At 40.2% G+C, this 26,455-nt stretch overlaps 2 protein-coding genes across 3 annotated transcripts in view; one reads left to right on the top strand and one right to left on the bottom strand.

The window, feature by feature from the left end:
- Positions 1 to 632: 632 nt before the first annotated feature.
- LOC143737141 (protein O-GlcNAcase) lies at positions 633 to 22,121 on the top strand. 2 transcript variants are annotated; one of them, XM_077228128.1, is made up of 18 exons: positions 640 to 700; positions 804 to 940; positions 3,033 to 3,084; positions 7,673 to 7,770; positions 8,780 to 8,910; positions 9,100 to 9,271; positions 9,482 to 9,580; positions 10,730 to 10,999; positions 11,275 to 11,361; positions 16,600 to 17,012; positions 17,240 to 17,414; positions 17,627 to 17,683; positions 18,394 to 18,479; positions 18,632 to 18,736; positions 18,827 to 18,918; positions 19,705 to 19,900; positions 20,028 to 20,184; positions 20,266 to 22,121. In XM_077228128.1, exons 2-18 carry the CDS (start codon positions 898 to 900, stop codon positions 20,400 to 20,402), a joined length of 2,370 nt encoding a protein of 789 aa, XP_077084243.1. In that variant the 5' UTR covers positions 640 to 700; positions 804 to 897; the 3' UTR covers positions 20,403 to 22,121. The 2 variants fall into 2 exon arrangements, with proteins under 2 accessions (XP_077084244.1, XP_077084243.1); XM_077228129.1 differs by having other exon boundaries at positions 633 to 940.
- A 1,521-nt stretch (positions 22,122 to 23,642) lies between these two features.
- LOC143737145 (urea transporter 2) overlaps positions 23,643 to 26,455 on the bottom strand; it is a 34,153-nt gene continuing 31,340 nt past the window's right edge. Inside the window, exons 6-8 of the mRNA XM_077228138.1 lie at positions 24,258 to 24,389; positions 24,133 to 24,182; positions 23,643 to 24,028 (exon numbers count right to left, since the gene is read on the bottom strand). Of these exons, the coding sequence (XP_077084253.1) occupies positions 23,852 to 24,028; positions 24,133 to 24,182; positions 24,258 to 24,389 (359 nt within the window). The 3' untranslated portion in view covers positions 23,643 to 23,851. The remainder of the gene's footprint in view (positions 24,029 to 24,132; positions 24,183 to 24,257; positions 24,390 to 26,455) is intronic.

Raw genomic sequence — 26,455 nt, 5'->3', positions numbered from 1 at the left:
TTTCGTTTGAAAAATATCCATATTTATAACTTTATAAACTCTAATCATTAGCTTCCAGTAACGGGGGTAAAGCACATTCATGAGAGAGTAGAGTTCCAGTGACGTATGTCTTGGAGTAGCGTAAGATTTGACGGATATAAAGGTTTAAGGGCTAGGCAACAAAATTCAAGCTCCTCCGACATTTCTCTTTAAAAATTCTTGACTGGCGTTCAGTTTTGCTCTATCCTCTGCGCTTCCGCTTCCCCATTCATCAATACATGAGTCGGGGTAAAAGGTCACTCTTCGGCTGGAACTCGACTTATGTATAGCTGTTACCGGAAGCCAGTCATTATAGTTGATAAAGTTATAAATATTTTTATTACAAAAACGCATCGCTTCACTTCAGAAGGCCTTTATCAACCTCCTGGAGGATGGATGCGCTTTTTTGGGTTTCAAAAAACAAAGTACCATTCACTCCCATTATAAAGCATGGAAAAACCAGGGTATTGTTTTTAATATAATTCTGATTGTGTTTGGCTGAAAGAAGTCATACACACCTAGGGTGGTGTATAGTCTTTCTTTCTTTCTTTCTTTCTTTCTTTCAAACCATTATTGGAATCAGTTTGTTTGTTTCTCTTGAGAGATCTGGCAACAATGCGTAGAGTGCACTGAGCGAATAGACAGGAGGCAGAATCGAGCTCACATAGCCTGCTCAAGAAAGGTCTACGTTTGATAGTTTTCCAATGTTTGAAGATTGAAAACAACAACATATAACTGCTATAATAAACGCAATTATTTTCTCTCTTCATGGCTTGCGGTTTCAGTTCACGCGCTCTGTGTGTGTCGGAGGGGAGGATGCGCGGCTGAAGACTTCAGTCCAGAGAGACTGAATCCGCATCCTGATAGACAATCATAGCGATGATGGAGGGACGACACGAGTTTTTATGCGGGGTTGTTGAAGGTAAGTTTACGCACACATTATTTTTCTGAATGCTTGTCTGGGTTACACAAATACAGATGTATTCGTTAAAATGCAAGTTTGACGTGAATTGCAGTGGTTATGTAGCCTATCTTCAAAGCATTATTTACTACAATTGTTTACGGAAAGAAAAATAAATACCACGCTATACTGACACATATAATTAACCTTTAAAATAACAAATTTCTCATTTATGGGCTAGTAGTGCAATGCAATTCATCTTATTAAGCCGACCTGGAGCTGGGTATTTATTTCCATATTTACTGGAGTGTGATAGGAAGCAGCTGGCCTGAAACCGTAACACACATCTCCATCTCCATCTCCATCCACAGTGCGCACGCGCGCACACACACACACACACACACACACACACACACACACACACACACACACACACACACACACACACACACACACACACACACACACACGCATGCATGCATGTTGTGCATATCTACTAATTGGCTTAACTTGTTTGTAGCTCAGTGTCACATTATTGGCTCGTTGGGCAATTTGCCTCTTCTCTCCAGTGAACCCCCTGGGATTCCAGTAGCTTTTTCTTACTGACCCACTTATGTTTTACGGCTGCAAACTTGTAGCTAGAACTTGTGGAAGGGAAGAGGGGAGTCACATTTTATGATCTATAACATCAAAGCTATATTGATACTTTACATTGAAGTAGATTTAGGCTACTATAAGTAATTCCAGCTTAACTTGCATACAGTGCACTTACGTAAAGTGATGCATATTATATAGCAAATCTCGGCTTTGTGATTATATAGTGTATAAAGTTTGATATTTAAGTATATCCAACATTATTTGCATACATGCATATACCCAAAAATAGAAATAGCCTACATACTATATAACAAGTTTCAACTGCTTGTTTATATCGTTGTGTAACCAGTCGGAATCTAGCCAATTTGAGCGGTATTCGAATTGGGGTCTCCGGCGCGCTAACGAGGACGCTAAAGACTGCATCCGCTTGCTTGCCTCTTGAGATCAGGGGAGTGAGGTTTTACCTGCACAGCTCTCACTAGCTGGCCTCCGTTACCCATCTCTAATCTGTTAAATTTGACTACAAGGTATTCGATATTAAGATATTATGAACATTAACATCATTATTTTCTGTTAAGCTACTGTATTGTTCACATACCACTAGGGCCAATCACTTCATATTCGTAATTACTGAAGCAAATCAAGCAGGAAAATATGTGTGGCATGTTTTCCATCAGCATGGCAGCCAACATGAATAATAAATTATAACCAACCACTGTCTTTCCTAATTCAGCAAAATCTATAGAATGTTAGAACGACATAATGATGTGTGATCCCAAACATTTAAACTTATTAAAAGTTTTTGGAATTTTTCAAAATGTATTCATTAGCTCTCAGTAGAGGTATTGAGGATGGATGCGCTTTGAAAATGTGGATATGGATGTAACATATTTAATGATGAGTACCATAGTTTTATAAATACTTTTATTTCATGAATTACAATAATTTTGTGTATTTAAATGTTGAATTATTCGAAAGCAGATTTCATGTTTTCTGCACAAGCAAGCAGAAACCAATATAGGCTGTTTTCGCAAAAATATCTGCTTCTCATCGCAGCTTATTCTGGCCAAGAACTACCCACTTCCAAGACTTGTCATGGCAGTCTCTTTGAAATGTTGTACAGAAAACACTGTAAAATTAGCAGAATATATGTATAAACTTTGTGATCAGAGTCATCAGACAACCCCAAAAACTATGCAGATTACTGGCGTAAGAGTGCCTCAAAAAAACTTTGATGTTAATAATCTTGCACTGTTTCCTGATGCACATCTCTGGTGATGACCCTGGCTGGTATTATATAATGGGTCCAGTATGGGATGGATGCGCCAAGCCCATATTTCAGAATCTGCCCAAAACCCGCCTGTTTTGAGTGGGTTGCAGTGAAGAGGAGGTGGAAAAGTACAGAAATACTGAAGATTTGTGACGGTTGTGAAATGCTGCCTGCCTTGTGTAAATGGAGAAAAAAAATCAGGTGTGTGTCTGCATGTGTGATATATATATATACTCTACTCCTTAGGTTTCTATGGGAGACCTTGGTCAATGGAACAAAGGAAGGTACTATTTCAATGGTGAGTATTGGATCAGTGACTGCACACACACAGTTAAATGGGATGATGAGATTGCTCTTTATGTGCACTTGCATTACTAAAAGAACACAAAATATTACATATTATAAGTCTGGGGTTATACAGTGTAATGTGCAATATTGATTTGGATCATGTTGGTAACATGGTGGTATCAGAGCAGTGCAGTAAGGCTGCCCAGGGGGCAGCACAGAGCAGCTGGTGTGTTGACGTGTAAAAGCGTGTGGGCAGAGAGACAAATGGCTTTTTATGACTAATGGCTGGACATTGGTGCCAGCATGACTCCACTGAGCCACAGTTTCACACATCTTTATACACCATGATGAAACCAATGGCAAGGAACAAGTCCATTTTCCCTTGCATCTTTGAATCAGAGCAAGGGTGAAGTAGAAAAATTGCAAGACGTAGAAATAAGATGCTAATAACAATAATAATAATAATAAAACAGTTATTTTTAAATTATATTATTTTAGGTATTATTTTCTTAAACTTACATTTTTTTAAATAATTGCTTGTGCTTGATTCATTCTTTTTAGTTTGTTATTTGAAATATTGTTTGATGATGATAATAATAATAATTTATTATTGTAATTATTGTTGTTGTTGTGTTATATAGTGAATCTTTGCACTAATAGAATAATAAATGTCATACTGTGGTTTAAGGAAAGAGAAAGAAACGACAGATTGCAAACAAGAGAGATGGTATCCCTGCTTAAAAGACAATCTTTCTATTCTGAGCTGGTTTAGTGCTGGTCTAGCTGGTAGCCATTATGTTTGCCATCAAAACTGAGTTGGTCAAGCTGGTTAACCTAGGAAGTCTTCTTGGTTTAGGTATAGCTAAGAAGCCTAATGGTGACACCAACACACCAGCATCTAAAACAGGTATACTGTATGCTGTCCTGTATTGAGTCCCTGCTCCCCTTCACTCATAAAGCAGTTTTTCTGTCTCTGCTGCTGCATTATGAACAAAATCACACTTTACCCAGTGAGCTGGCATGGACTGGCAGATCTGTGTTTTATTTGCTGAACTCAAGTTCTCCTCCCTTTAAGCTTAGTACAGCTTCATATGATCTTAACTTTAAAAAAAATAAAATATATATATATATATATATATATATATATATATATATATATATATATATATATATATATTATTTTTGATTAATTGCATGTGATTCACTCATTCTTTCCCATTTGTTATTCTTTGATATAAGGAAATATTTTTTTTTTATGGCAACACAGCTATATAATTACATGACATCTTCATAGAAGATTTTTTAAACAATGGCTTACTATGTAAAACATAACTGATTTAGAAGGGCAAGCAACAGTTCCATCAAATGGTGCAAAACTCTTTCACACTGGCCCGTGCACATATATGTTCACATCTGTGTTGTGGTTCTAATCAGTGACAGAAATTAGGGTGCATGGGAATCCATTTGGGGACACGGGAAGAAAGGAGAGGAACAAGAGGGTATCCACACAGACAGACAGACACACACACACACACACACACACACACACACACACACACACACACACACACACACACACACACACACACACACACACACACACACACACACACACACACACACACACACACACACACACACACACAAGCACACACACAAACAAACGAGCATCGGTCCAAACTCAGCCCTTGATGAAAAGATTAATAGTGCAGACGAAAGAAGGGGGTTGAGAACTTTTACACGCTTGAGTGAGAATGGAGCGAATGTAATTATGAAGATGTCATGTAATTATATAGCTGTGTTGCCATAAAAAAAAATATTTCCTTATATCATTCTATTCCTTTAGATTAAGGAATAGAAATAGGAGAAAAAGGAAGTGGGGGGACGAAGAGGGGGAAATTATAGATTCTATCTGTTTATTAGCATTTTAAATAGGTTGGAGAGGGAGATACTCAAAATTAGCTTTGTGTGTGTGTGTGTGTGTGTGTGTGTGTGTGTGTGTGTGTGTGTGTGTGTGTGTGTGTGTGTGTGTGTGATTGTGCACACACGTTTGCTTGAGGTTAACATTTTGGGAGATTCTTTAATATTTTAGACAATCACTTACTCAGCCTCATTCTATTTAGGGAGTCTGCTTTTCTCATGAGAGGGGACACACACACACACACACACACACACACGCTTGTGAAATTGAATGATTTTGTACAAACCTTGTTTTATCTCAGTTTTTTACTTGTCTTGTTGAGAGTAATAAAATAAACTCTCTTACAACACTTTTCACATTATTTTTTCCCCACAGTAGTATATTTAAACAAATTGCATACTCCTTTGTCTTAAATTTATGTAATAGTTGGCATTTTATGTTTGGTATTAAATAATATATTTTCAATAATTTTGGCAAATGTAGGGCATTAAATGAGGCATTAAGATATTGATATTTTAACTTTTAAATTTTTTATTTGGTATTTTAGATTATGAAATTTGATTTACATTAAAGGGTTAGTTCACCCAAAAGTTTTAATTCTGTCATTAATTACTAGCCCTCATGTGGTTTCAAACCCATAAGTCTTTCGTTCATCTTTGGAACACAAATGAAGATTTGATGAAATCTGAGAGCTTTCTCTCCCTCCATGGACAGTAACTCATCTGACACTTTGATGCTTCAAAAAAGTTTATAAAATTATCGTATATATGTTTCACATATAAACATTGATCAGCGAACATATACATAAGCTCAAGCAAAACTGCTGGACACACGAGAACAAACCCCTTGGAGAAGCTCAAACGTGCTGTGTAACACAAGAGAATGAACCTCATTGGTTCTCGTACATCAAGCAAACATGATTAAGCATCCATTTACCACAACTGATGTGTGTGTTGATGAATGTGAATAAAAGCCTCAATTCAATTTGTTCATCTATAAAAAGATATTGTGTCTCTTTAGAAAATTTTGGACTAAACCACTCAATTCATTTGAATTAATTTTACTCTCTCTTTATGAACTTTTTGAAGTGTCAAAGTGTCAGTTGCGTAGCTGTCGATGGAGGGACAGAAATTGCTCAGATCTCATCAACTTGTAATTTGTTTTTATTTTATTCACATTTAGTATCTTATATTTCATCTTACTGTCCACGTACAAACATTTTTTTGTTGTTGTTATTTTTAAAGGGAAAATAGAAAACAATTTCTTCAGTCATTGGACCCTATTTTAACGATCTAAGCGCATGGTCTAAAGCGCACGGCGCAAGTGCACTAAGGCCGTGTCCGAATCCACTTTTTAACGAGGGGGAAAATGGTTGGCGTGCCCGGCGCATGGTCTGAAAGGGTTGTCCCTATTCTCTTAATGAGTGTAGGGTGTCTTTTGAGAGTAACGTGCAATAAACCATTCAGTGTGTCATTTCCTATTCCCTTTAAAAGCCAGCTGCGCTCCCTGGTGGAATTTGCAAGCGGGAAAACTGAACGATTCTCTTGCGAGGAAACGGATCAGCTTGTGCGCGATGTTAAAGCACGCAAGTAGACCATCTACGGGACAAGCCGGGTTCCACCATATCTTTATGTATACAATATTAATCTTTTACATTGTAATCCTTTTATTTGTAATTTGGCTAGTTTGTGTGCTGCTGCGCATCCCTGTGTGTAATAAGCAGAGTGTATGCGCATTGTGGACCCGCCTATAGGCGCATATTACTAATGCGCCCTTTAAATAAAATAAAAAAAATACTGCGCCATTGACTTTAGACCAGGTTTCAGTTGGTCAATGGCGCAGTCTATTTAAGTTGCCTCAAAATAGCAACACATCAACAATGCGCCTGAACACACCTCATTTTCAGACCAACACGCCCATGGGCGAACAGATGGACGGAAATGCATTTGTTTTTTAAACAACGTGGCGCAGGACATGAAAAAGATATCTGTGTCGGGCTGAAAATAGCAAAAAACACATGAATGTCGCGCCGGGTGTATGATAGGGCCCCATTGTGTAGATTGACAGTTTTTTTCAAATGAAGATTTTACTATTAAGAGTTGGGTTTAAATAATTCAATTAAAAATAGCAAAAACAAACAACAAAGGCATGCTAAGAAGTTCCCCAGTTTTAATGTGACCTTCATATCATAAAAAGGAGTTAATTGAAAAATTATCCCTTGGGACTTGAATGTTCAAGTTAACACTGCATTTATAATGCACATTTTGCCAGTAATCATGATCTTCCTTCAATATTTATTTAGAGGACATTGTCATTGGCATGGTATTGAAATGGTTGTACTAAAAATAACAATAAAATATTGCACTGCATATAAATGATTTTTCTTTACAGATGGATTGAAATTCATAGAGGGAAAGACCATTACATTTTTTTTTTCTCTGCAAAGGAATCGACCAGCTGCTGTTTTTCACTCAGACTCATTCTCTGCAGGAAATGTGACCTCTTACATTATTAATTATGCAAGATCATTGGATGTCTCTATTTTCTGCCTGTCTCTCTCTCTTTCTCCCTGCCGTGTCTTGCTCTTTTCTTACACAATATTCTTGAAGTATGATCCATATGTTTCTAAATTCTGAAATTATTTTTTTTATTCTGATGCACCCATTGTCCCTTTCAGGATGCAGATGTGGGGTTTGAACACATATCTGTATGGTCCTAAAGATGATCTGAAGCACAGGTTACTGTGGAGGGAAGTTTATTCAGCAGAGGAAGAGGGTATGTTGAAGTATGGGGTTACAGTACTTTTATCATTACACTGTAAAAAAAAAAAAGTATATATTTTTTAAGTACAATCAACTTGGATGTTTAAGTTATTTCAACTTAAAGGGTTAGTTCACCCAAAAATTAAATTTCTGTATGAATTACTCACCCTCATTTCATTCCAAACCCGCTTCTGGGTTCTACGTCAGAACGCCAGCTCATTATTGGTCGACGCTGTTCACGTGAGCACCACGATGCATGCGTGTGATGCTGACGCTGGAGCTGGCCAATTATGAGCTGCACGGTGTCAAAGTCCCTTTAAAGTCTTTGACTGTGTTTACTAGATCAGCAGCATAGGAGACTGACACAGACGAGAAGAAAATGTTGAATAAACATTTTACTTAAAAGAAAATAACAAAATTATTTGCGCACAAAAGGTTGACTTGTCACTTCATAACATTAAGGTTGAACCACTGTAGTCACATGGACTATTTTAACGATGTCTTTACTACCTTTCTGAGCCTTGAAAGGTGCAGTGGCGTTGCTGCATGGCTGGTTCAGAAACCTCTCGTATTTCATTACAAAATATCCCTAATTTGTGTTCCAAAGATGAACGAAGGTCTTACGGGTTTGGAAAGACATGAGGGTGAGTAATTAATGACAGAAATTTCATTTTTGGGTGAAACCCACTTAAAAAAATTAGTTGAATCTTGTATAACTTATAAAAAATAACTTATTTTGATGAATTAAAGCAATGTAAAAACATGTCTTCATAACTTATTGATCATACAATTTTTTACACTGTAGGCTTTCATATCGTAACCTGTACTTTCATATCGTAACCTGTATAAAACTTGATATATTTATTGTAATGAATAATGAATCATTAGTATTGCAATAATATAGTGCAATTCCAGTATGATAAAGGTGCCATATTTGACATGCTAGCTTTAATCCATGACAATTTTTAGGGATATATCACACCTGGAAACCTTTCACTTTCTCATTCTCTCACTGTCTCCAGCTCAGTTGAAAGCTCTGGTGTGTGAAGCAGAGTCGAGGGGTCTGACGTTTGTATACGCTCTTTCTCCGGGTCAGGACATCGTCTTCTCCAGCTCTTGTGACCTCACACTACTCAAACGCAAACTCAGACAGGTAAGCAAACTCACTTGTTTTCTGCTTTTGTATCTTTTCATTTTTATCCCACTTTGTTGTGATCAAAGACACATATTACAGTTTTTTCATGTTAATATTGTTCCAACTTTAGCATCTGCACAATTGTTTTGCTGCTTGACTAATTTGTAAAGTTCATGAATGCATTGTTCTCTTTAATTTCACCACTAGGTGTCAGACATGGGCTGTCAGGCTTTTGCCCTCCTATTTGATGACATTGATCACTCCATGTGCCAGTCAGATACAGAGGCCTTTTCCTCATTCGCTCACGCCCAGGTCACCGTGGCCAATGAGATCTTCCGCTTCCTGGGGGAACCTCCTGTCTTCCTTTTCTGCCCCACTGGTAGGCCGATACATAAATATATCAAACTTAGTTCAGTAGAACAAAAATCATTTTAATGGAGTGACAAATGTACTTAATGATACCTTAGAAGAAAAGAAATGCTGCTTTTCCCATCTTAATACCCCATCTACATTCTCTGTTTTATTCTTACATTTTTCTCTCATTTCTTCCCATAAAACAGTACTGTGCTGTTATTTCTTTTCTCTCTAGAGTACTGTAGTTCTCTGTGCACTCCTAGCGTGTCAAAGTCTCCCTACATGCTGATGATTGGGGAGGATCTTCTCCCTGGCATCTCTGTCATCTGGACCGGTGAGAGACATGTGCAGTGTGTCCTTTAAAAATGCACACACAATACCGGTAGCTATTTTTTCATCCAAAGTTGCAAATTGAACTTATGCACTGTAGCAAGGTTAGATGTTATGGGAAGAAGGAGGTGGGTACCGAAGAACAATCAACAGGTTTTAATAAATAAATAAATAAATACAAAATGAAAATAAAGGCACTAGTCCCTCACGGATGACTGCTGCCACATAAAACAGAAACAAAACATCAAATAAAATCCAGGGCCTGGCCTCTCTCGTCCTTCACTGTCGTCGCTCCTCCTTTTATGCTTCCGCTCCTCCGTGAGAGATATGAGACGGGTGTGTTGCTCATCAGCAATTACGCCACCGGCCTCATGCCGTTCTCCCATGGCCCTCGGCCTTGTCCTGCTCGCCACATATGCAAAACTAGAATATCCCATAAAATATCTGCGAATAATGCAATTTTTCCATCCCATGTGTTCAAGAGAATAAAATTGTCACTTCCTGCGAAATCGGCACAAAATATACAGTATGTAATAAAAATAGAAGTTGGTGTAATTGGGGAAGCCATTGTGGCTCTTTTTTGTGCATCATGAATGACTTGCGTCTCAGAGCACGCAGACATAACGCCATGAACGCTGTGATGTTATCTTGCATTCGGATGGCTGGTGTTTGTGAATGCAATCATGTCAGAAGTTTCTGGGAGGGAATTCAAGCCAAGCATTTTGATGACGGACTTTGGCTCATGCATTTCAGAATGAACAAACCCAACATTTGAGATGTGTGCGATGAGATCCACTGTGCGATGAGGTCCACAGGTCCATTTATCCAATCACATCCTCTGTTGAGGCAAAGTCATGCAAGCATTTTGTTGCGCATCGGCGGATCGGTGGATGGAAAATGTATTTCCATCATAGTTTATGTGCAAGTCTTCTTATTGGATAAAAAAATGTCCACCTCAATTGAGCTTTTTAAAAGTTTGTTATGCACATTTTTTTAAATTGATCCGCATCTTGACATTTCCATAATTTTTTATGCGATGTCCCAAAATGTGCATAAAAATAGGTGGATGGAAACAGCTAATTTCAGTCGGTTACATAAACGTAAACCACATTTATAACATCACATCACATATTTGTCCTTCACTTTCCTGTAGGAAATAAGGTGATATCACGGGAACTGAGTGCCGAATCATTAGCAGAGGTTCAGATGGTGCTTCGACGGCCACCACTCATTTGGGACAACCTCCATGCTAATGATTATGACTCCCGACGTGTCTTCCTGGGGCCTTTTAAGGGCCGGCCCCCCGGACTCAGGTCCCATCTGAGGGGTCTGCTGCTTAATCCAAACTGCGAGTTTGAAGCCAACTTCATCCCTCTGCATACCTTAGGAAGCTGGCATAAAGAAGTAAAGGAAGAGGGGAAAGGTGAGAACAGAATGGGGCATACAGAGTAAAGGAGGATAGAGAGGAATGAGAACAGGGAGAAGCTCAAATATTGTAGTGTGAATATAGCAATGCCAAGACTTGCAGAGATGCAGAGACTGATTCCCAGGGAATGCATAAATGATAAAATGTATATCTTGAATGCAAGGAAAGTTGTTTTGGACAAAAGCGTCTGCCAAATGCATGAATATAAAAAAGTCAAATAAAGTGTATAAAGGAACATTCTGCTCCTTGCTGACACAGTGTGACCTCTGTAGGTGATGAAGAGGCCTATCGTGTGGATAGAGCGCTGTCAGCCGCCCTGCAAGACTGGATGAAGGAACTCAGCCTTTCTCTACAGCCTGGTACAACATCCATCCTTACAGTTTTTACACCCTTATATTAGTTATTACACCCATATTCAACTGGTATAGACATTGAAAAAAATACGCTTTACCTTTAAAATTATTGATCACATCAATTTACACATCAGTTTAATACACGCTATTATTCACAACTAGGAATAAAATTTGTTTTTTTTTTAGCTGTTCAATTCATGTTTAAAGATGTAGTTATTGTAACAATAAAATACTCAATTAAAAAATCACATTACTATTATATTACTATAATATTACTATATAATATCACATTATTATAATAATATATATTTTATAATAATAAATCACTGTAATATAAATTGTTACAATTAAAATGAATCAAACTGTTTTAAATTGTACATGAATGTACATTAAATTTATTTAGTTTTTCTTTATTATGTAATAAAATGTAATAATAAAAATATATTATTATATTATATTGATTTTTGACAGTTATTTTAGTATTATTTATACTATTATTGTATTTTTACATATTTTCAATTAGCTTTCATTTTTATATTTTAATTTTAGTTTAAGTTTTAGTAATTTTTTTATGTGCTTTTGTCATTTAAAAAAAATATTTTTCTATTTAGCTTTAGTTTATATATATTTTAAAGGTATATGTAGTTTTAGTAATTGTAATACTTCAACATAATTCAGCTAGTTTCCAAATCAATATTTCTAATTGTCATTAAAGTTTTTTTAATTTAATTTTATTCCAGCTTAATTTCAATTAACGAAAACAATTCTTAATAGTTTTACTTTTAGTTACCAACTGATATTTGAATTAATACACTGATCATTGATTTCTTCAGTTTATTTTTAAGTGACACTCGTAGTCCTCCACAGGCAGTGTTGGGGAAAGTTACTTATTATGCAATAAAGTAATACATTACAGTATTGCATAACTCCCTTAGAAAGTTACTAACTGCGTTACTTAATTACTTTTTAAGAAAAGTAATGCATTGCGTTACTTTTTCTCAGCTAGACTGGGCTTCTATTTTTATAACAAAAAAGGTTTATTTTTTAGACAAATGTAAAGGCCCTTTCACACCAAAATTAAAATAAAAAGGTTGAAGGAAATGCAAATTCACATGTGTACAGTAGAGGGCAAAGCTCAAACAAACCTTTCACCTGTGCGGACATTCTGGATTGCAGAATAGGATACAGAAGAGATAAGTTAAAAATCCAAAGTCATTTTTGCTTGGGACAGCATCAAGTACATCGGTCAATAAAGGTAGATGAAATGCATTGAAATATTTGTTTTATTTAACATTTAATTATTGGAGGTTTATGTAGTATTTCACTGATTTTATTCTTTTTGAGGAATACTGAATCTTTTTTTGTTTAAGGTAGATGAGTAAATGCCTGCTCACATTTAGTCTAGAACTATAATATCCATCATGTTTACACACAACGTGTCATGATTCTGCCTTCTTGTCGTTGATTTTCTCTGGTCATGAGGCAGGATCATAACAGAATCATGTTTTGTGTGCAAGCGCATGGCCAGCTGTTTGGGCCATGTGCTTGTGTTGTCTCGTTTCGTTACCCCGCCCCCTTGTTATCCTCGTCTCGTCGTTAATGTCTAGTCAGTTTCACCTGTCCTTGTCATTAGTGTTCCCTTTATAATCCCCTTGTGTTTGCTGTCCTGTGTCGGTTCATTGTTTGACGTTGAGTGAGTCTAGCTGTAAGTAGTTTATTGAGAAGTCTGTTATTTGAGAAGTGTCTGTACCGGTCTTAGTTTTGTTCCTGTCTTGGTTTCAAGTCTTAGTCTGGTGTGTTCTACCCTGTCTTGTTTTTCCCCCTCGTGGGTTTTGTTTTCTGTTTTTGTCCTTAATAAATCCCTTGAAAGTCATCTGCTCTCTGCGCCTGGGTTCTCCTTCCATCCACATAACAGAATGAACCGACCAAAAAAGAACCCAGCAGACGTTCAGTCCTTCTCCGCTGATCTTTAGTCTTCTGACCCGGAACTGTGGTGGCGCTTGGCTATCTCTGACAGTTCCAATGGCAAGCTTCCTTTCCCTCCCCAGGGTGAGTTGACCCTGAAGAGGTACGCCCAGGTCGTTGAGGAGAGGAGGTTCTTCCTGCCGGAGACCCTGGTCAACCGCTACCTCGTCGCGGGTCTCAAAGTCCTCCCTCCCCTTGCTGCACGAGAAAGTTTGGTCCGCCGTCAGTTTCGCAACATGGTGGACTACTTGTCTCGGAAGGAGCAGCCAGGTCCCCCTGGTTTTTCACCTCCTGCCACACTTCTAGTCATCCCTGAGGGTCGCATGTTAGCCGTCGTGACACAGGAGGACCAAGCGTCTTCCACCCTGACTCCCGATCCAACACCCGTGTCCGTCAGCCCCCGTGGAAAGTGTGGAAGACGTTTGTCGTGGGAGTCAGCGTCGGAGTCGTCCTCCACGGAATCCCCCTTGCCCGCGGTGGTCTCTCCAGTACCTGCTTCATCTCCCTTTTCGCCCCCCCTTACCGGTCTCAAGCCTGGCTACGGACTCAGCTCCGCGACCCAAGAGGAAGAAGGGGGCCTCTTGTCCTCCGTCTCTGTCTCCCTATGAGCCCGCTCCAGCAAGCGCCGTCCATGAGCCCGCTCCAGCAAGCGCCGTCCATGAGCCCGCTGCAGCAAGCGCCGTCCATGAGCCCGCTCCAGCAAGCGCCGTCCATGAGCCCGCTCCAGCAAGCGCCGTCCATGAGCCCGCTCCAGCAAGCGCCGTCCATGAGCCCGCTCCAGCAAGCGCCGTCCATGAGCCCGCTCCAGCAAGCGCCGTCCATGAGCCCGCTCCAGCAAGCGCCGTCCATGAGCCCGCTCCAGAAAGCGCCGTCCATGAGCCCGCTCCAGCAAGCGCCGTCCATGAGCCCGCTCCAGCAAGCGCCGTCCATGAGCCCGCTCCAGCAAGCGCCGTCCATGAGCCCGCTCCAGCCAGCGCGTGTCCATGATCCCGCTCCAGCCAGCGCGTGTCCATGATCCCGCTCCAGCCAGCGCGTGTCCATGATCCCGCTCCAGCCAGCGCGTGTCCATGAGCCCGCTCCAGCCAGCGCGTGTCCATGAGCCCGCTCCAGCCAGCGCGTGTCCATGAGCCCGCTCCAGCCAGCGCGTGTCCATGAGCCCGCTCCAGCCAGCGCGTGTCCATGAGCCCGCTCCAGCCAGCGCGTGTCCATGAGCCCGCTCCAGCCAGCGCGTGTCCATGAGCCCGCTCCAGCCAGCGCGTGTCCATGAGCCCGCTCCAGCCAGCGCGTGTCCATGAGCCCGCTCCAGCCAGCGCGTGTCCATGAGCCCGCTCCAGCCAGCGCGTGTCGATTAGCCCGCTCCAGCCAGCGCGTGTCCATGAGCCCGCTCCAGCCAGCGCGTGTCGATTAGCCCGCTCCAGCCAGCGCGTGTCGATGAGTCCGCTCCAGCCAGCGCCGTCCATGAGCCCGCTCCAGCCAGCGCCGTCCATGAGCCCGCTCCAGCCAGCGCCGTCCATGAGCCCGCTCCAGCCAGCGCCGTCCATGAGCCCGCTCCAGCCAGCGCCGTCCATGAGCCCGCTCCAGCCAGCGCCGTCCATGAGCCCGCTCCAGCCAGCGCCGTCCATGAGCCCGCACCAGCAAGCGCCGTCCATGGGCTCGCTCCAGCAAGCGCCGTCCCAGAATCTACTGAGAGACTTGCGGCCGATCTAGCCGCTAAAGAGGTTCTGAAATCGGTTTCTGCTCGTCAGGAGATGCCCATCTTCCTTGCTGCCAAGACCCTCTCTGATTATTTGTCTTGCTAAAATCATCGAAGTCCCTGTCTGTCCTGTCTTGTCCCCAGCACCCGAGCCTGCCGCTGTGAGCGCTGCACCCGAGCCTGCCGCTGTGAGCGCTACACCCAGTCCTGCCCCTTCGACCTGCTATGTCCCCCATCAGGAGTCCCGTTTCCACATCCTCTGTGTCTGAATCTGTTGCTGTATCCCAGTCTGTTTTCCCGGTCGCTCCTGTCTCCACTAATTCCCGGACTGTTTCCCCGTTTGTCCCTGTCTCCACCAGCCCCCGGACTGTTTCCCCGTTTGTCCCTGTCACCACTAGTCCCCGGACTGTTTCCCGGTTTGTCCCTGTCACCACTAGTTCCCGGACTGTTTTCCCTGTCTCCACTAAGCCCCGGACTGTTTCCCCTAAGACCTCTCTTCGTGTCTCCACCTAAGCCTACTCAGAGTCCTCGTCCTCAGCCCTCATCCCCTGGACCCAAGAACCCCAGTCTTCCCATCTTCCCTGGACCTCCCCCCATGAACTGTGTGTTTCCTCCACCTCCTCTGCCTTGTATGTTGTTTTTGATGTTCCATCCCAACCCTGTCGTTGTATATTCTTGTATGCCTTTGTTAGTTTTTGTCATGTATTGTTGGTTTGTGTCTTTGTCACAGTCTGTCATGTCCTGTGTTTAATGTCCCCTTGAGGAGCGTCTGGTAGCCGCTCCTTAAGGTGGGGGTTCTGTCATGATTCTGCCCTCTTGTCGTTGATTTTCTCTGGTCATGAGGCAGGACCATAACAGAATCATGTTTTGTGTGCAAGCGCATGGCCTGCTGTTTGGGCCATGTGCTTGTGTTGTCTCGTTTCGTTACCCCGCCCCCTTGTTATCCTCGTCTCGTCGTTATTGTCTAGTCAGTTTTACCTGTCCTTGTCATTAGTGTTCCCTTTATAATCCCGCTTGTGTTTGCTGTCCTGTGTCGTTTCATTGTTTGACTCTGTTTGACGTTGAGTGAGTCTAGCTGTAAGTAGTTTATTGAGAAGTCTGTTATTTGAAGTGTCTGTACCTGTCTTAGTTTTATTCTTGTCTTAGTTTCAAGTCTTAGTCTTGTGTGTTCTACCCTGTCTTGTTTTGCCCCCTTGTGGGTTTTGTTTTCTGTTTTTGTCCTTAATAAATCCCTTGAAAGTCATCTGCTGTCTGCGCCTGGGTTCTCCTTCCATCCACATAACACAACGCCTCTGCACTTACGATTTTCCTCAACATGGGGACAAGAGAGCTGTCAGTCAATAAATGGGAAAACAAAGTAACTTGCATTACTTATTCGCAAAAGTAACTAATATTTTGTTGTACATTTAAAAGTAATGCGTTACTTTACTAGTTACTTGAAAAAAGTAATCTGATTACGTAATTCACATTACTTGAAATACGTTACCCCCAACGCTGTCAACTGGTCACAAAGAATCTCTTTGCTGACTTGAATCAAATCTTTTAGTCCAGTTATTTCACACAAGTTTCTGAAATTTTTCTTTTAGGACGCCAGTTGAGGCCAACAGACCCAAAGCTCTCGAAACTCTCTGTTAAATCAAAGTCCTCCGATAGCTCAGACAATCAATGTGAAGCGCAGCCCAAATGTCCCATAACCTCTTCCCAGAGCACAGGGGCTCTTGCTAGCGATGAAATCCCAGCAGACCCGGTTATGAGCCAGGATCTGAAAGCTAGGGAGAACCAGGTCTCCAGGAGCACCAGCCATGAAAAGAGCTCTAGAAGGGGATTGTGTTCTGGGAGGGCTCCTCTCAGCGAGGCCCAGGTCCGGCTGCTGGTTGGTCTGTACTACCTGCCACATGAACACGGACCACCCGCTCAGAATCTCCTGCAGGATCTCACGTGGCTCAAAGCCAACTGTCACTGCGTCAGTGTCAACGGCAAGAAGGCCTCGCCACAGAAGGTGAAAACATCCTTTTTATTAAATATTTCCTATTCACCACTGATTCGTGTCATTCAATCTGTTTGTGAATGCTACTGAAATTATAGTAATGATTCAACATGGATGTAGTTCATAATATGCATTTAATGTGCTCGACAACCGCAGTTATCTATTTAAATATTTGTATTTAATATGGAATGTGTTGTACTTTGTGTTTTCTGTTCTTAATATTTCTCTTGCTCTCTCAGGTAGAGGACTGGCGGGCCTATGCAGGCCGTTTTCTGGCCGTGTGTGATGATGTGGCAATACTGCACAGTGCTGTTGTGAACAGCATCAATAGGGCTGTTCTCTATGACCTTTACCCTTACATTTGGGACCTGAGAAACACCCTGCTGGTGGCCAAGGCCTTCATCTGCTGGCTAGGTGAGAGAGATACTGTAGTATGGATGATTAAGAAGAGAGGATCTTGTCTTTTCTTGAAGGTATTTTTCCGGCATGTGATAAAACGAGAAGTAAATTAACTCTTTGTATTTTGAGCGTGAATCACCATTGAAGTTTTGTCCTGTAGATCGTCCCTTCCCTCCAGTTTCCCAACCTTATCTCCCATCTTTTCACAATCATATTTCCTTTCACAGAGGGTCGTATACTGAGTGAAGGTTTTCCGCTAGACTCTTGGAAGAACTGTTTCCACTGTGAGTGTCAAACTTGCACATACTGTATATACTGTAGCACATGTATTTCTACATATATACTACCACATATACTACCTTTGTGTGAGGAAAATACAGAATTGTAAGTCATCATTGACTCACTGGTTATGTTTTCTTGCGCTACTTCTGTACAAAAGTTTGGGGTCAGTAACACCTTTTTTTGAAAGGATCTTTTGCTCAATATTTTTTTAATACAATACTTGTATTCAGCAAGGAGTCATTAAATTTACGAAAAGTGATAATAAAGGGATTTATAATGTTACAAAGTATTTCTTTTTCAAATATATGCTTTCCTTTTGAACTTTCTAATCTTCAAAGAATCCTGGAAAAAAATGTATCACGGTTTCCACAAAAAAATTAAGCAACACAACTGTTTTCAGCATTAATAATAAAAAAGAAATGTTTTTTGAGCGTCAAATCAGAATGAAGGTTGGAGTAATGGCTGCTGAAACTTCAACTTTGCCATCACAGGAATACTTTACATTTTCAAATATTTTAAAAGAGAAAACTGATATTTTAAATTTTAAAAATATTCCACTATGTTAATGTTTTTATCAAATAAATGCAGAGACATCATGCAATTAAAAACATTAACAAAATTTGACTAACCTCAAACTATTGAACAGTAGCATGATGCATAAAAACTGACGCTTTGATATTGTTGATGATTGATGCTTTGAGATTGTTGACAGGGTGCGGAGCCTCCTCAGGGGCGGAGCTACATGGTGTGGAGGCGGAGCCATGGGTGTTTAAAGGGGGGCTGTCTGGAGAGGTGCAGGTGGGAATGATATAATTAATGATTCAGTTATGAGTTTTATTAAATTAGCATAAATTGCCAGATCCATTTGGTGTATTTTTTTTAGTCTCCTTGATCTTTTCCTGTCTCATTCTTGTTTTTTTCTTTCTTTCTCTGGTGTTGCTGTAAATCAGATGCTTCTGCCTGTGGGGACCTGCAGTGAGTTATTCAGTCACCCTCCCCCTCTGTTCCCCACATCTCGACTTTACAACATACGGCCATTCCAGCAAAAAGACAAGGTGACTCGAGCATACTTGTTAACCGACTGACTCGCACCTCATTAGACATTTATGACTCTTATCGTTGTTTTTTTCTTCACAAAACTTTAGGTGGAGCTGTACCGAATGGTGCATCAGTTGCATCAGAGGGGTAAAGCGAGCCAGGACGCTGCCATCTCCCATCCAGACTTCATTGGGGACAGGCAAGAATGGCTCTCAAGCATATCACCCAGATATAAAATGTTCTGTTATCTGTATCTGATGCCTCCGTCTGAGTATAAGAATTAAGAAAACTATATCATCTAATTGCAGTCACTGATTCCTGAGATAAAAAAGAAGTTTAAAATCAACAAATTTTCACTTTGAAATAAATAGGAATCACAATACACAAATAAGCCATTTAATTTGATGTTTAATATTTATTTGATTGAAATATTTGAAAATAATGACACTACATTGATCAAAATACAATATAAAATCATTACTTATAAAAACAAATATGTACTACATATACATAGTAATTTTAAAAAGTTTGGGGTCTCTAAGGGTTTAAAAAAAAGAAATTAATACTTTTATTTAGCAAGGATGCATTAAATTGATCAAAAGTGACATTAAAGACATTTATAATGTACATCATATTTCAAGTGACACTGAAGACTGGAGTAATGGCTGCTGAAAATGCAGCTTTGGCATCGCAAATATAAATGACATTTTAAAAAATACTAAACTACGAAACAGTTATTTTAATTGTTATAATGTTTCACAATATTACTGTTTTTACTGTATGTTTGATCAAACAAATGCAGCCTTGGTGAGCTTAAGAGACTTTTTCACAAACGGTTGTGTGTGTGTGTATATAGGGAAGACAGATTCTGTGAGAAAATAGCTGAAAAAGGAGTTGCACTCAAGCGTAATGCCTTAATATATTTCTTCTTAGTCCTGAAAATCAGTTGAGGTATATGAGAAATATCAACCTGTTTGTGTTTCAGGTGTCTGGGTGCGTCTCTGGCCTTGTGCCCAGAGTACAGCTTAGTTCTGGAGGATGAACTAGGTGTATGTGGGTGTGCTGTGGGCATTCTGGATGTCCGCTCTTTTGCCAAACGATGTCAGGCCACCTGGCTACCTGCTATGAGGGACAAATATGCTTCACGCCCCCATGGAGCCAGTGGACATACTGCAACAAAGGTCAGAGTTACAGCTAAACACAAAGCTACACAGAGACACTACTATACCACAGTACTTTTAAAATGCTGCAGTAGTAATCTTATCCTGACATGGAATGAATTGCACTTTCTCCTCCCTGAAACCCTAGGAGGCGCTGCTGTTTTTCCATGAAGAACACGACTACCCAGACTCCCTGCTATATCATTTCCCATCTCAGCTCAGGCTTGAGGCTCTTCCTGATCTTGTGGACTGTAGCGTCAGTCGTAGTCTCGTCACGGCCTTGCTAACGGCCCTTAAAGCTAACGGTGAGCTAACACTGATTGTAATTTGAAGCATTTTAGCCTTTTATTCAAGATATTAGCCATGATAACCGAATATCTCTTCAGGTTCACAGGGTGTATTCTGCGAGGTCCAGCCTACAGATGGATTACGGATGGAATTTCTGACAAAGTTGGGATTTCTGGAGATACTCCGTGGAGAAGCACAACCTAGAGAGGGCGTAGTTTTAGGGAGGCTGTTATAACCGAATAGTCAAAACACACAGGATCCAGTCTTTGATCAAGTTTTTAGATCAACATGTTGCCATGCTTGAGACCAGAGCTGGTGTTATGGTTGTGTACTTAGAAAAATGCTTGGGTTTAGAAAGTGCTTCGTGAAGTGTTAAGGTCGATTCACAGGTCTTAATTTTGGCAGGAAAAAATATAATTAAACAATGCATACTGTATGCCAAAATCAAATCAACGATCAGATAAAAAAAAAATCATACTATGATGATCTGACTTTTCTGAAATTGTTTGGATACATTTTCTTTTCAGTGACAAACTAAAATTTGCCATTGGACAGATTGTGATTTGTTTTAATGTGAAAATATTTTGTTTGTTAATATATTTTAATTTATAATAGTGCAAGCCACAGTGAAAATGTATGAAAACATTTAACAAAAACCACAACATTGAATAATAGGACAGGAATTTAGTGAAATGTAGGTGTAGGTATGTGGTCTAAGAAAAACAAAACAGTTGATAGTATTGATAGTAATAGTTGTGGGATTATCAGAGATTGTCTGTAGGCACTTTTTGTGATTATTTTATCATTTCCTGACATTTAGTCACATTGAACTTGGTGTGAACAGACCTTTAGGCTTCATGGTCAAAGCTGGGGCAGATGAAACAATAATAATAAATAATAAAAATAAAAAAAAACGAATAAAACTAAAGGGACAAAATTACAATTTAATAGTGATGACTTGTTTACAGCTTCATCTTTACTAATTAGCATTCTGTTTGCTTTCTCACTGCACTGTGCATCTGGAGCTCTCCTATTGTTTCGCAGTCTTCGCACAAACCTTTGGCTCTGCTTTTGGGAGGTAATAAAACTTGCTGTTTTTTATTGAAAGTGTCTGTGTTGCAGCTGTGGATGGCTGAAGGAGCAAAAAGCACAATATTTCTGTTTTGTATTCAGTGTACGCACACACACACGCACGCACGCACGCACGCACGCACACACGCACGCACACACAAGCAATCTTCCCTCCAGCCAGTCTTGGACATGCTCACAAAGCAGACCCTTGAAGACACATAATAGCTCCTCCAATGTGCTGAAGGAGCCCTGATCGCCACTGCTACAAGATTGATGAATCATGGTGTATCTTTTTATAGCTCTTCCTTTGAATGAATTCTCTCTTTCTCACACACACACTCACTAATTTTCTGAGGCAAAATTGTTAGCTCTAGCCATCTCACTTTGTCCTTTTACACACACATACACACACTCGCTCACTCATTGTATGCACGTCTATCCACAAGTTCAATAATATGCCTTCTGATCTTTAATCAATAGCCTTCTTTAATCCCCATGGGCAATCATAAAAAAAAACCATCAATTAATTCTGCTTTTTGTTCCATTGATTTGATATTGTTTTGATGTAATCTCATTGATTTTGAGTGTTGCTTTTCTATAGTTTCTGGTATTTTTGTACGTTTATGGTAATAGACACTTTTGATTGTGCATGCTAACTTTAAGGCATCCAGTTTTACATTTTTAGAGCACTTTCACTATTTCTGCAGGTTTTAATGTCAGAATTGTGATATATACACTGAAAGGTCTAAGCTTAGGTAGTAATATTAAATGTTAAATTGATTGCATTTAATGTTTTTAAAGATTATGGTACAACTGCAGGTTTTGTAATAATGGAATAAAACGTGTTTCCTTTCTGGAATAAAATCTTTCCTTTCTGGAAAAAGGTCTCTTGTTTATGTTCTATATTTACATTATATTAATGTCACTGCCTTAGTAATATCTTATATATATATATATATATATATATATATATATATATATATATATATATATATATATACAGTATGTATATGCATTTCGATTATATTAGGTGAACACATGCAGCATATGATTCTAAAGAAGCATGCCAACTTTTATCAAGATTGGACCATAGCTGGCGGCTGGCGCTATAACTGTTAAAACGCTTTTGAGTAAATTGCCTGTATTGGCTGTAAATGGACTTTTTCCATCTCTGATCTCATGCGCCTAAAGACCTTAAACACTTAAACCCTGATAATTGCTGCTTTCCGCTATATTTATTATTAGGTGTTCAAGCACGAAGTGCTGAAAAACCTATTGTAATTGTTAGGATTTTATTGAAAAATAAAATAAAAATTCCCCTAAAACGCATCGTGCAGCCCAAACCGTAAGGCCTAGAGACTTGAAACTCGGCCAGGTGGTAGGCCACACTTTTGGGGAGTGTGACCCCGATTGGCCCATAGGTGGCGCTACAGCAACCAAATGTACTAAATTGCTCATAAGTCCTAGACGTTTGACTTGAATCACACCACTGTGATCATTGGCTCAAGACGGAAAGAATGTATATCCACAAAAGCCTATAAATCCAAAAAAAAAAAAGAGTCAAAACTTCACAAAAATTGATGAGCATATGTGTCATAATATGGTGAAGAACATGCAAAGTTTCATAGAGATCGGACCATAGGAAGCGCTATAACTGTTAAAAAGCTTCAAAACCATGTATTTCCTATGGTAAACTGCCTCTATTAGCTGTAAATGGTCTTTTCCATCTACGATCATATAATGTTTATATCATAATGTTCAAAACCATCATAAATAATTATAAATGTGGCATATCATGGTAAATCATCCTATAACATGGTAAATCAAGGTAAACTAAGATAAATCATGGTGAACTATGGTAAATCATCCTAGAATCATATTAAATCATACTAGAATGTGTTCAATTGTGGTAAACCATGCTAGAACAGGGTAAATCATGGTGAATCACACTAGAACTTGGTATATCATGGTAAACTATGGTAAATCATGCTAGATTCATGGTAAATCATGCTGGAATGTGTTCAATTGTGGTAAACCATGCTATAACAGGGTAAATCATGGTAAATCATACTAAAACATGGTATATTCCATCTATGATGTCAGTGGTTAAATGCTTGCTACATAAAGCTTAATGTCTTTTAAAGCTTATGCGCTTAACTGCCTTAAAGAGTTGGTTCGCCCATTTAAGACATGAAGTTGTATGGAATCCTTACCAGCACTAGTGCATACACACTGACCTATTTCACACTGACCTACAGTGTGTATGCACTATAGTGCTAGTAAGGATTCCATTCAACTTCATGTCTTAAATGGGCGAACTAACCCTTTAACTGCTTGAACACCGCTAAATGCTGCTAGCAGCTTTAATTATTATTATTATAATTAAAAACAGTGCTGCTTAATATTTTTGTGGAAACCGTGATACATTTTTTCAGTATTTTTGAAGAATAGTTAGCCATTTATATGTCACTTTTATATGTCATTTATATGTTATATGTCACTTTTGATCAATTTAATCCATTCTTGCTGTATAAAAAGGATTTTCTAGTATTTTTTAAATGTTGTGCTGCCACAGCGGTATATTTCTATATTATATATGAATTTATTTAAACACTATGCATCAGTTGCATTTGTATTGGCCGCAGACCATTGCTTGTGTGAGTGCAAGTTCTGTTCTGGTGAGGTTACTTTTCCGGTAGGGATTCTGTATTTTTTAAGGTATTCCCCTGTCAGCAACAACATGAGAGTGCCTGTCAAAGTTGCAGCCCAACTGCTTGCTGGGAGACCCACCTGCACAGGTAAAAGGGATACAAACAAACACTGGATGAATATGAAACCCAGAGGATGAGCTCGACAGAGTTTGCGTGCGCGAGTGTGAGTGTGTGTCTACTCACAACTCCTAGCAGGTTGCTGAAGGCAATGTCTGTGTAAGCTGAAAGTAAGGCTGCAGAGGGAATATATAATTTAGTTGTAGAACAATAAAACAACACTACAAAGGATGTATCTGTGCATTACTCACCACTTGCAATAGATAAGAGATTTGTTCTCCAACTAAATATGAAAAATGCCCCCACGACCATGCAACCCAGAGCACCATTAAATCCTGAGAGACCTGAGTACAGAAATCTGTACTGCACCGACATATACATGCCTGCAGGGGGCAACAGAGAGAACTTCAGTCCAGTTATTGACAATTACATTATACCAAAGCCCTGTCCCAAATTGCACACATCATATGCACTTACGGTCTTGTGGTTTTACTTTGGCTGCAGCATGCGCATGATCGAGAAGTCCAGGAAACTAGGGTGTCCGATTTGTCATTTTCACGAGTTCACACGTACATGAAATCAGATATAGTAATTTATGTGTATTTGGTGTGCTGTCCGGGAGAGGACTCCAAGCTCGGAATTTTGCCCGAACCCAGAGTACCAAGAGCCCATAGATATATACACTGAATGTCGCCTTGGCTATGGCAGTTCATTGGAACGAATGAGTCAACAGAGCCGCCATCATGGAACAGTGGAGCCCCTCCTCTTTAATGCATCAGCGTCAATGTAGGAAAAGGACTAACGGAAATAAAATCACCATAAATCGTCATGAATGCGATTTTCTAGTTGTTTTGGTTCGTTCCAATGGTCAGACATGTATTTATCATTGAGTCCAGAGAAATATTAAAAAATTTACAAAATTTCACATTCCTGTGAAATGTAATCCCTTGCTGTCTGGTTTTTAGATTTCGTTCGTGTGAACATCCATACACCGCACAAAAGTCCAGCATCATCCATGAATTCAGTGTTACCTAGCTACTTCCTATGTTCCAAGATGGCGGTGGTTTTGACGCATGCTTAGAACACCAAGGCGACATCTAGTGTATATATCTATGCCAAGAGCCAAGAGTGAGGTGAAGGGGTGGTGGAGGGATGCTGCGAAATTGTCATGGGACAGAGGTGAGGGAGAGCTGTATTTACACCGGCTTCCTCTTGTGCTGATTGGTTGATTACCTGAACGTGCTGCTCCCGAACTTTGGCCCAGTCTCAATTTCGCCTACTTATACTACGACCTAAAAGTATGTACTCTCTTTGTGAATAAAAAGTACATACTTTTGAGTGTGTAGCAAAAGAGTAGGCAAGCTTTGGGACATACTATCACGTCATCTTTAAAGGACAGATTTGTTGCGTGCATCCTGTCACCGTAAACTGCCCTGTCAATCATCTTGTCACAGTTAAAATCCTCCATTCAATCTAATTAGATTTCCTACCGTTTCGGAGAGAAATGTAGACGCACGTTCATCTGCCAGTCGTGGGTCTTTCATGTGAGACTCTCCTCATGTGTTTGCAATTTGAATATAATTCAATTCAAATTTCAATTCAAATTTATTTGTATAGCGCTTTTCACAATACACATTGTCTCAAAGCATCTTCACAAAAAGTGCATTTAATGATGCATTTAAAAGGTAGTGGCTAAACGTATCTTTACAAAAGTTCACAATGCTGCTGCAGATGCAACTTTGAATAAATACATTTTCGTCAGGTTAGATACTGATAATTAATCACTCTGGCCCATTTATCTAAACCTCTCTACATAAATGGCGGACTCGCGCGTCCTCCATGTCTGTAGTTTTTTAACACTTTTCACTCGTGTTTGTAGTTCTAACCGAATCCTCGTCCAACGCGCGATGGGTTGTGGGCAATATTAGCCGTTAGAGTGCCCTGTCCCAATACTCACACTAAGCCCTAGGTTGTGAAGCTTGTTGAAAGTGCACTTAGCGGAGTGAAGTGCGCAAGGGCCTGAAGCTGTGAAGAGCAGAATTGGGACAGTTTTGCCTCTACGTCACTTCTGTTTGTAATGAAGCCTTTACTTTCAAATAACAAACTTGTCTGCTCATGTTATGGCCATGTTAACTTATCCCTGGCTAGAGGCATTTCTGTGCCCCGTGAATAGCCTGTCATTCTCGATAAAAGCAGTTTGTTGCCATTGTGGCAGGGTGGAATAACTCCACCCATTGGGAGACCGTCCGCATGCTTGTGTTTATTGGCTGCCTTGTATGGCGTATAAAGGAAGGGGATTTTGGGGGCCGGATATGCGTCTTGGCAGCGTCATGATGTCACGTCATCTGTGGCCGCCGAAGGGTTAACCTGTGGCCTGGTTTTCCTGTTTTCTGCGCGCTTGCAAATTACTTTTCTCAGCGGCACGTTTCGGAAAGAGCGGCTGTATCCC

Source organism: Siphateles boraxobius, unplaced genomic scaffold (assembly GCF_051911475.1).
Source record: "Siphateles boraxobius isolate OS27281-9 unplaced genomic scaffold, OSU_SipBor_1 130, whole genome shotgun sequence".
NCBI lineage: Eukaryota > Metazoa > Chordata > Actinopteri > Cypriniformes > Leuciscidae > Siphateles > Siphateles boraxobius.
The sequence above is the reverse complement of the archived record's forward strand: the minus strand, read 5'-3'. Positions and strand labels throughout refer to the sequence as shown.

What these genes read in the sequence shown, in the direction of transcription:
- LOC143737141 (XM_077228129.1), top strand. Translation starts at nt 898, where the DNA reads ATGATGGAGGGACGACACGAGTTTTTATGCGGGGTTGTTGAAG. An exon ending in TCAAACGCAAACTCAGACAG is followed by an intron (nt 8,911 to 9,099) that starts GTAAGCAAACTC and finishes TTTCACCACTAG; the next exon opens with GTGTCAGACATGGGCTGTCA. An exon ending in CTTCCTTTTCTGCCCCACTG is followed by an intron (nt 9,272 to 9,481) that starts GTAGGCCGATAC and finishes TTTTCTCTCTAG; the next exon opens with AGTACTGTAGTTCTCTGTGC.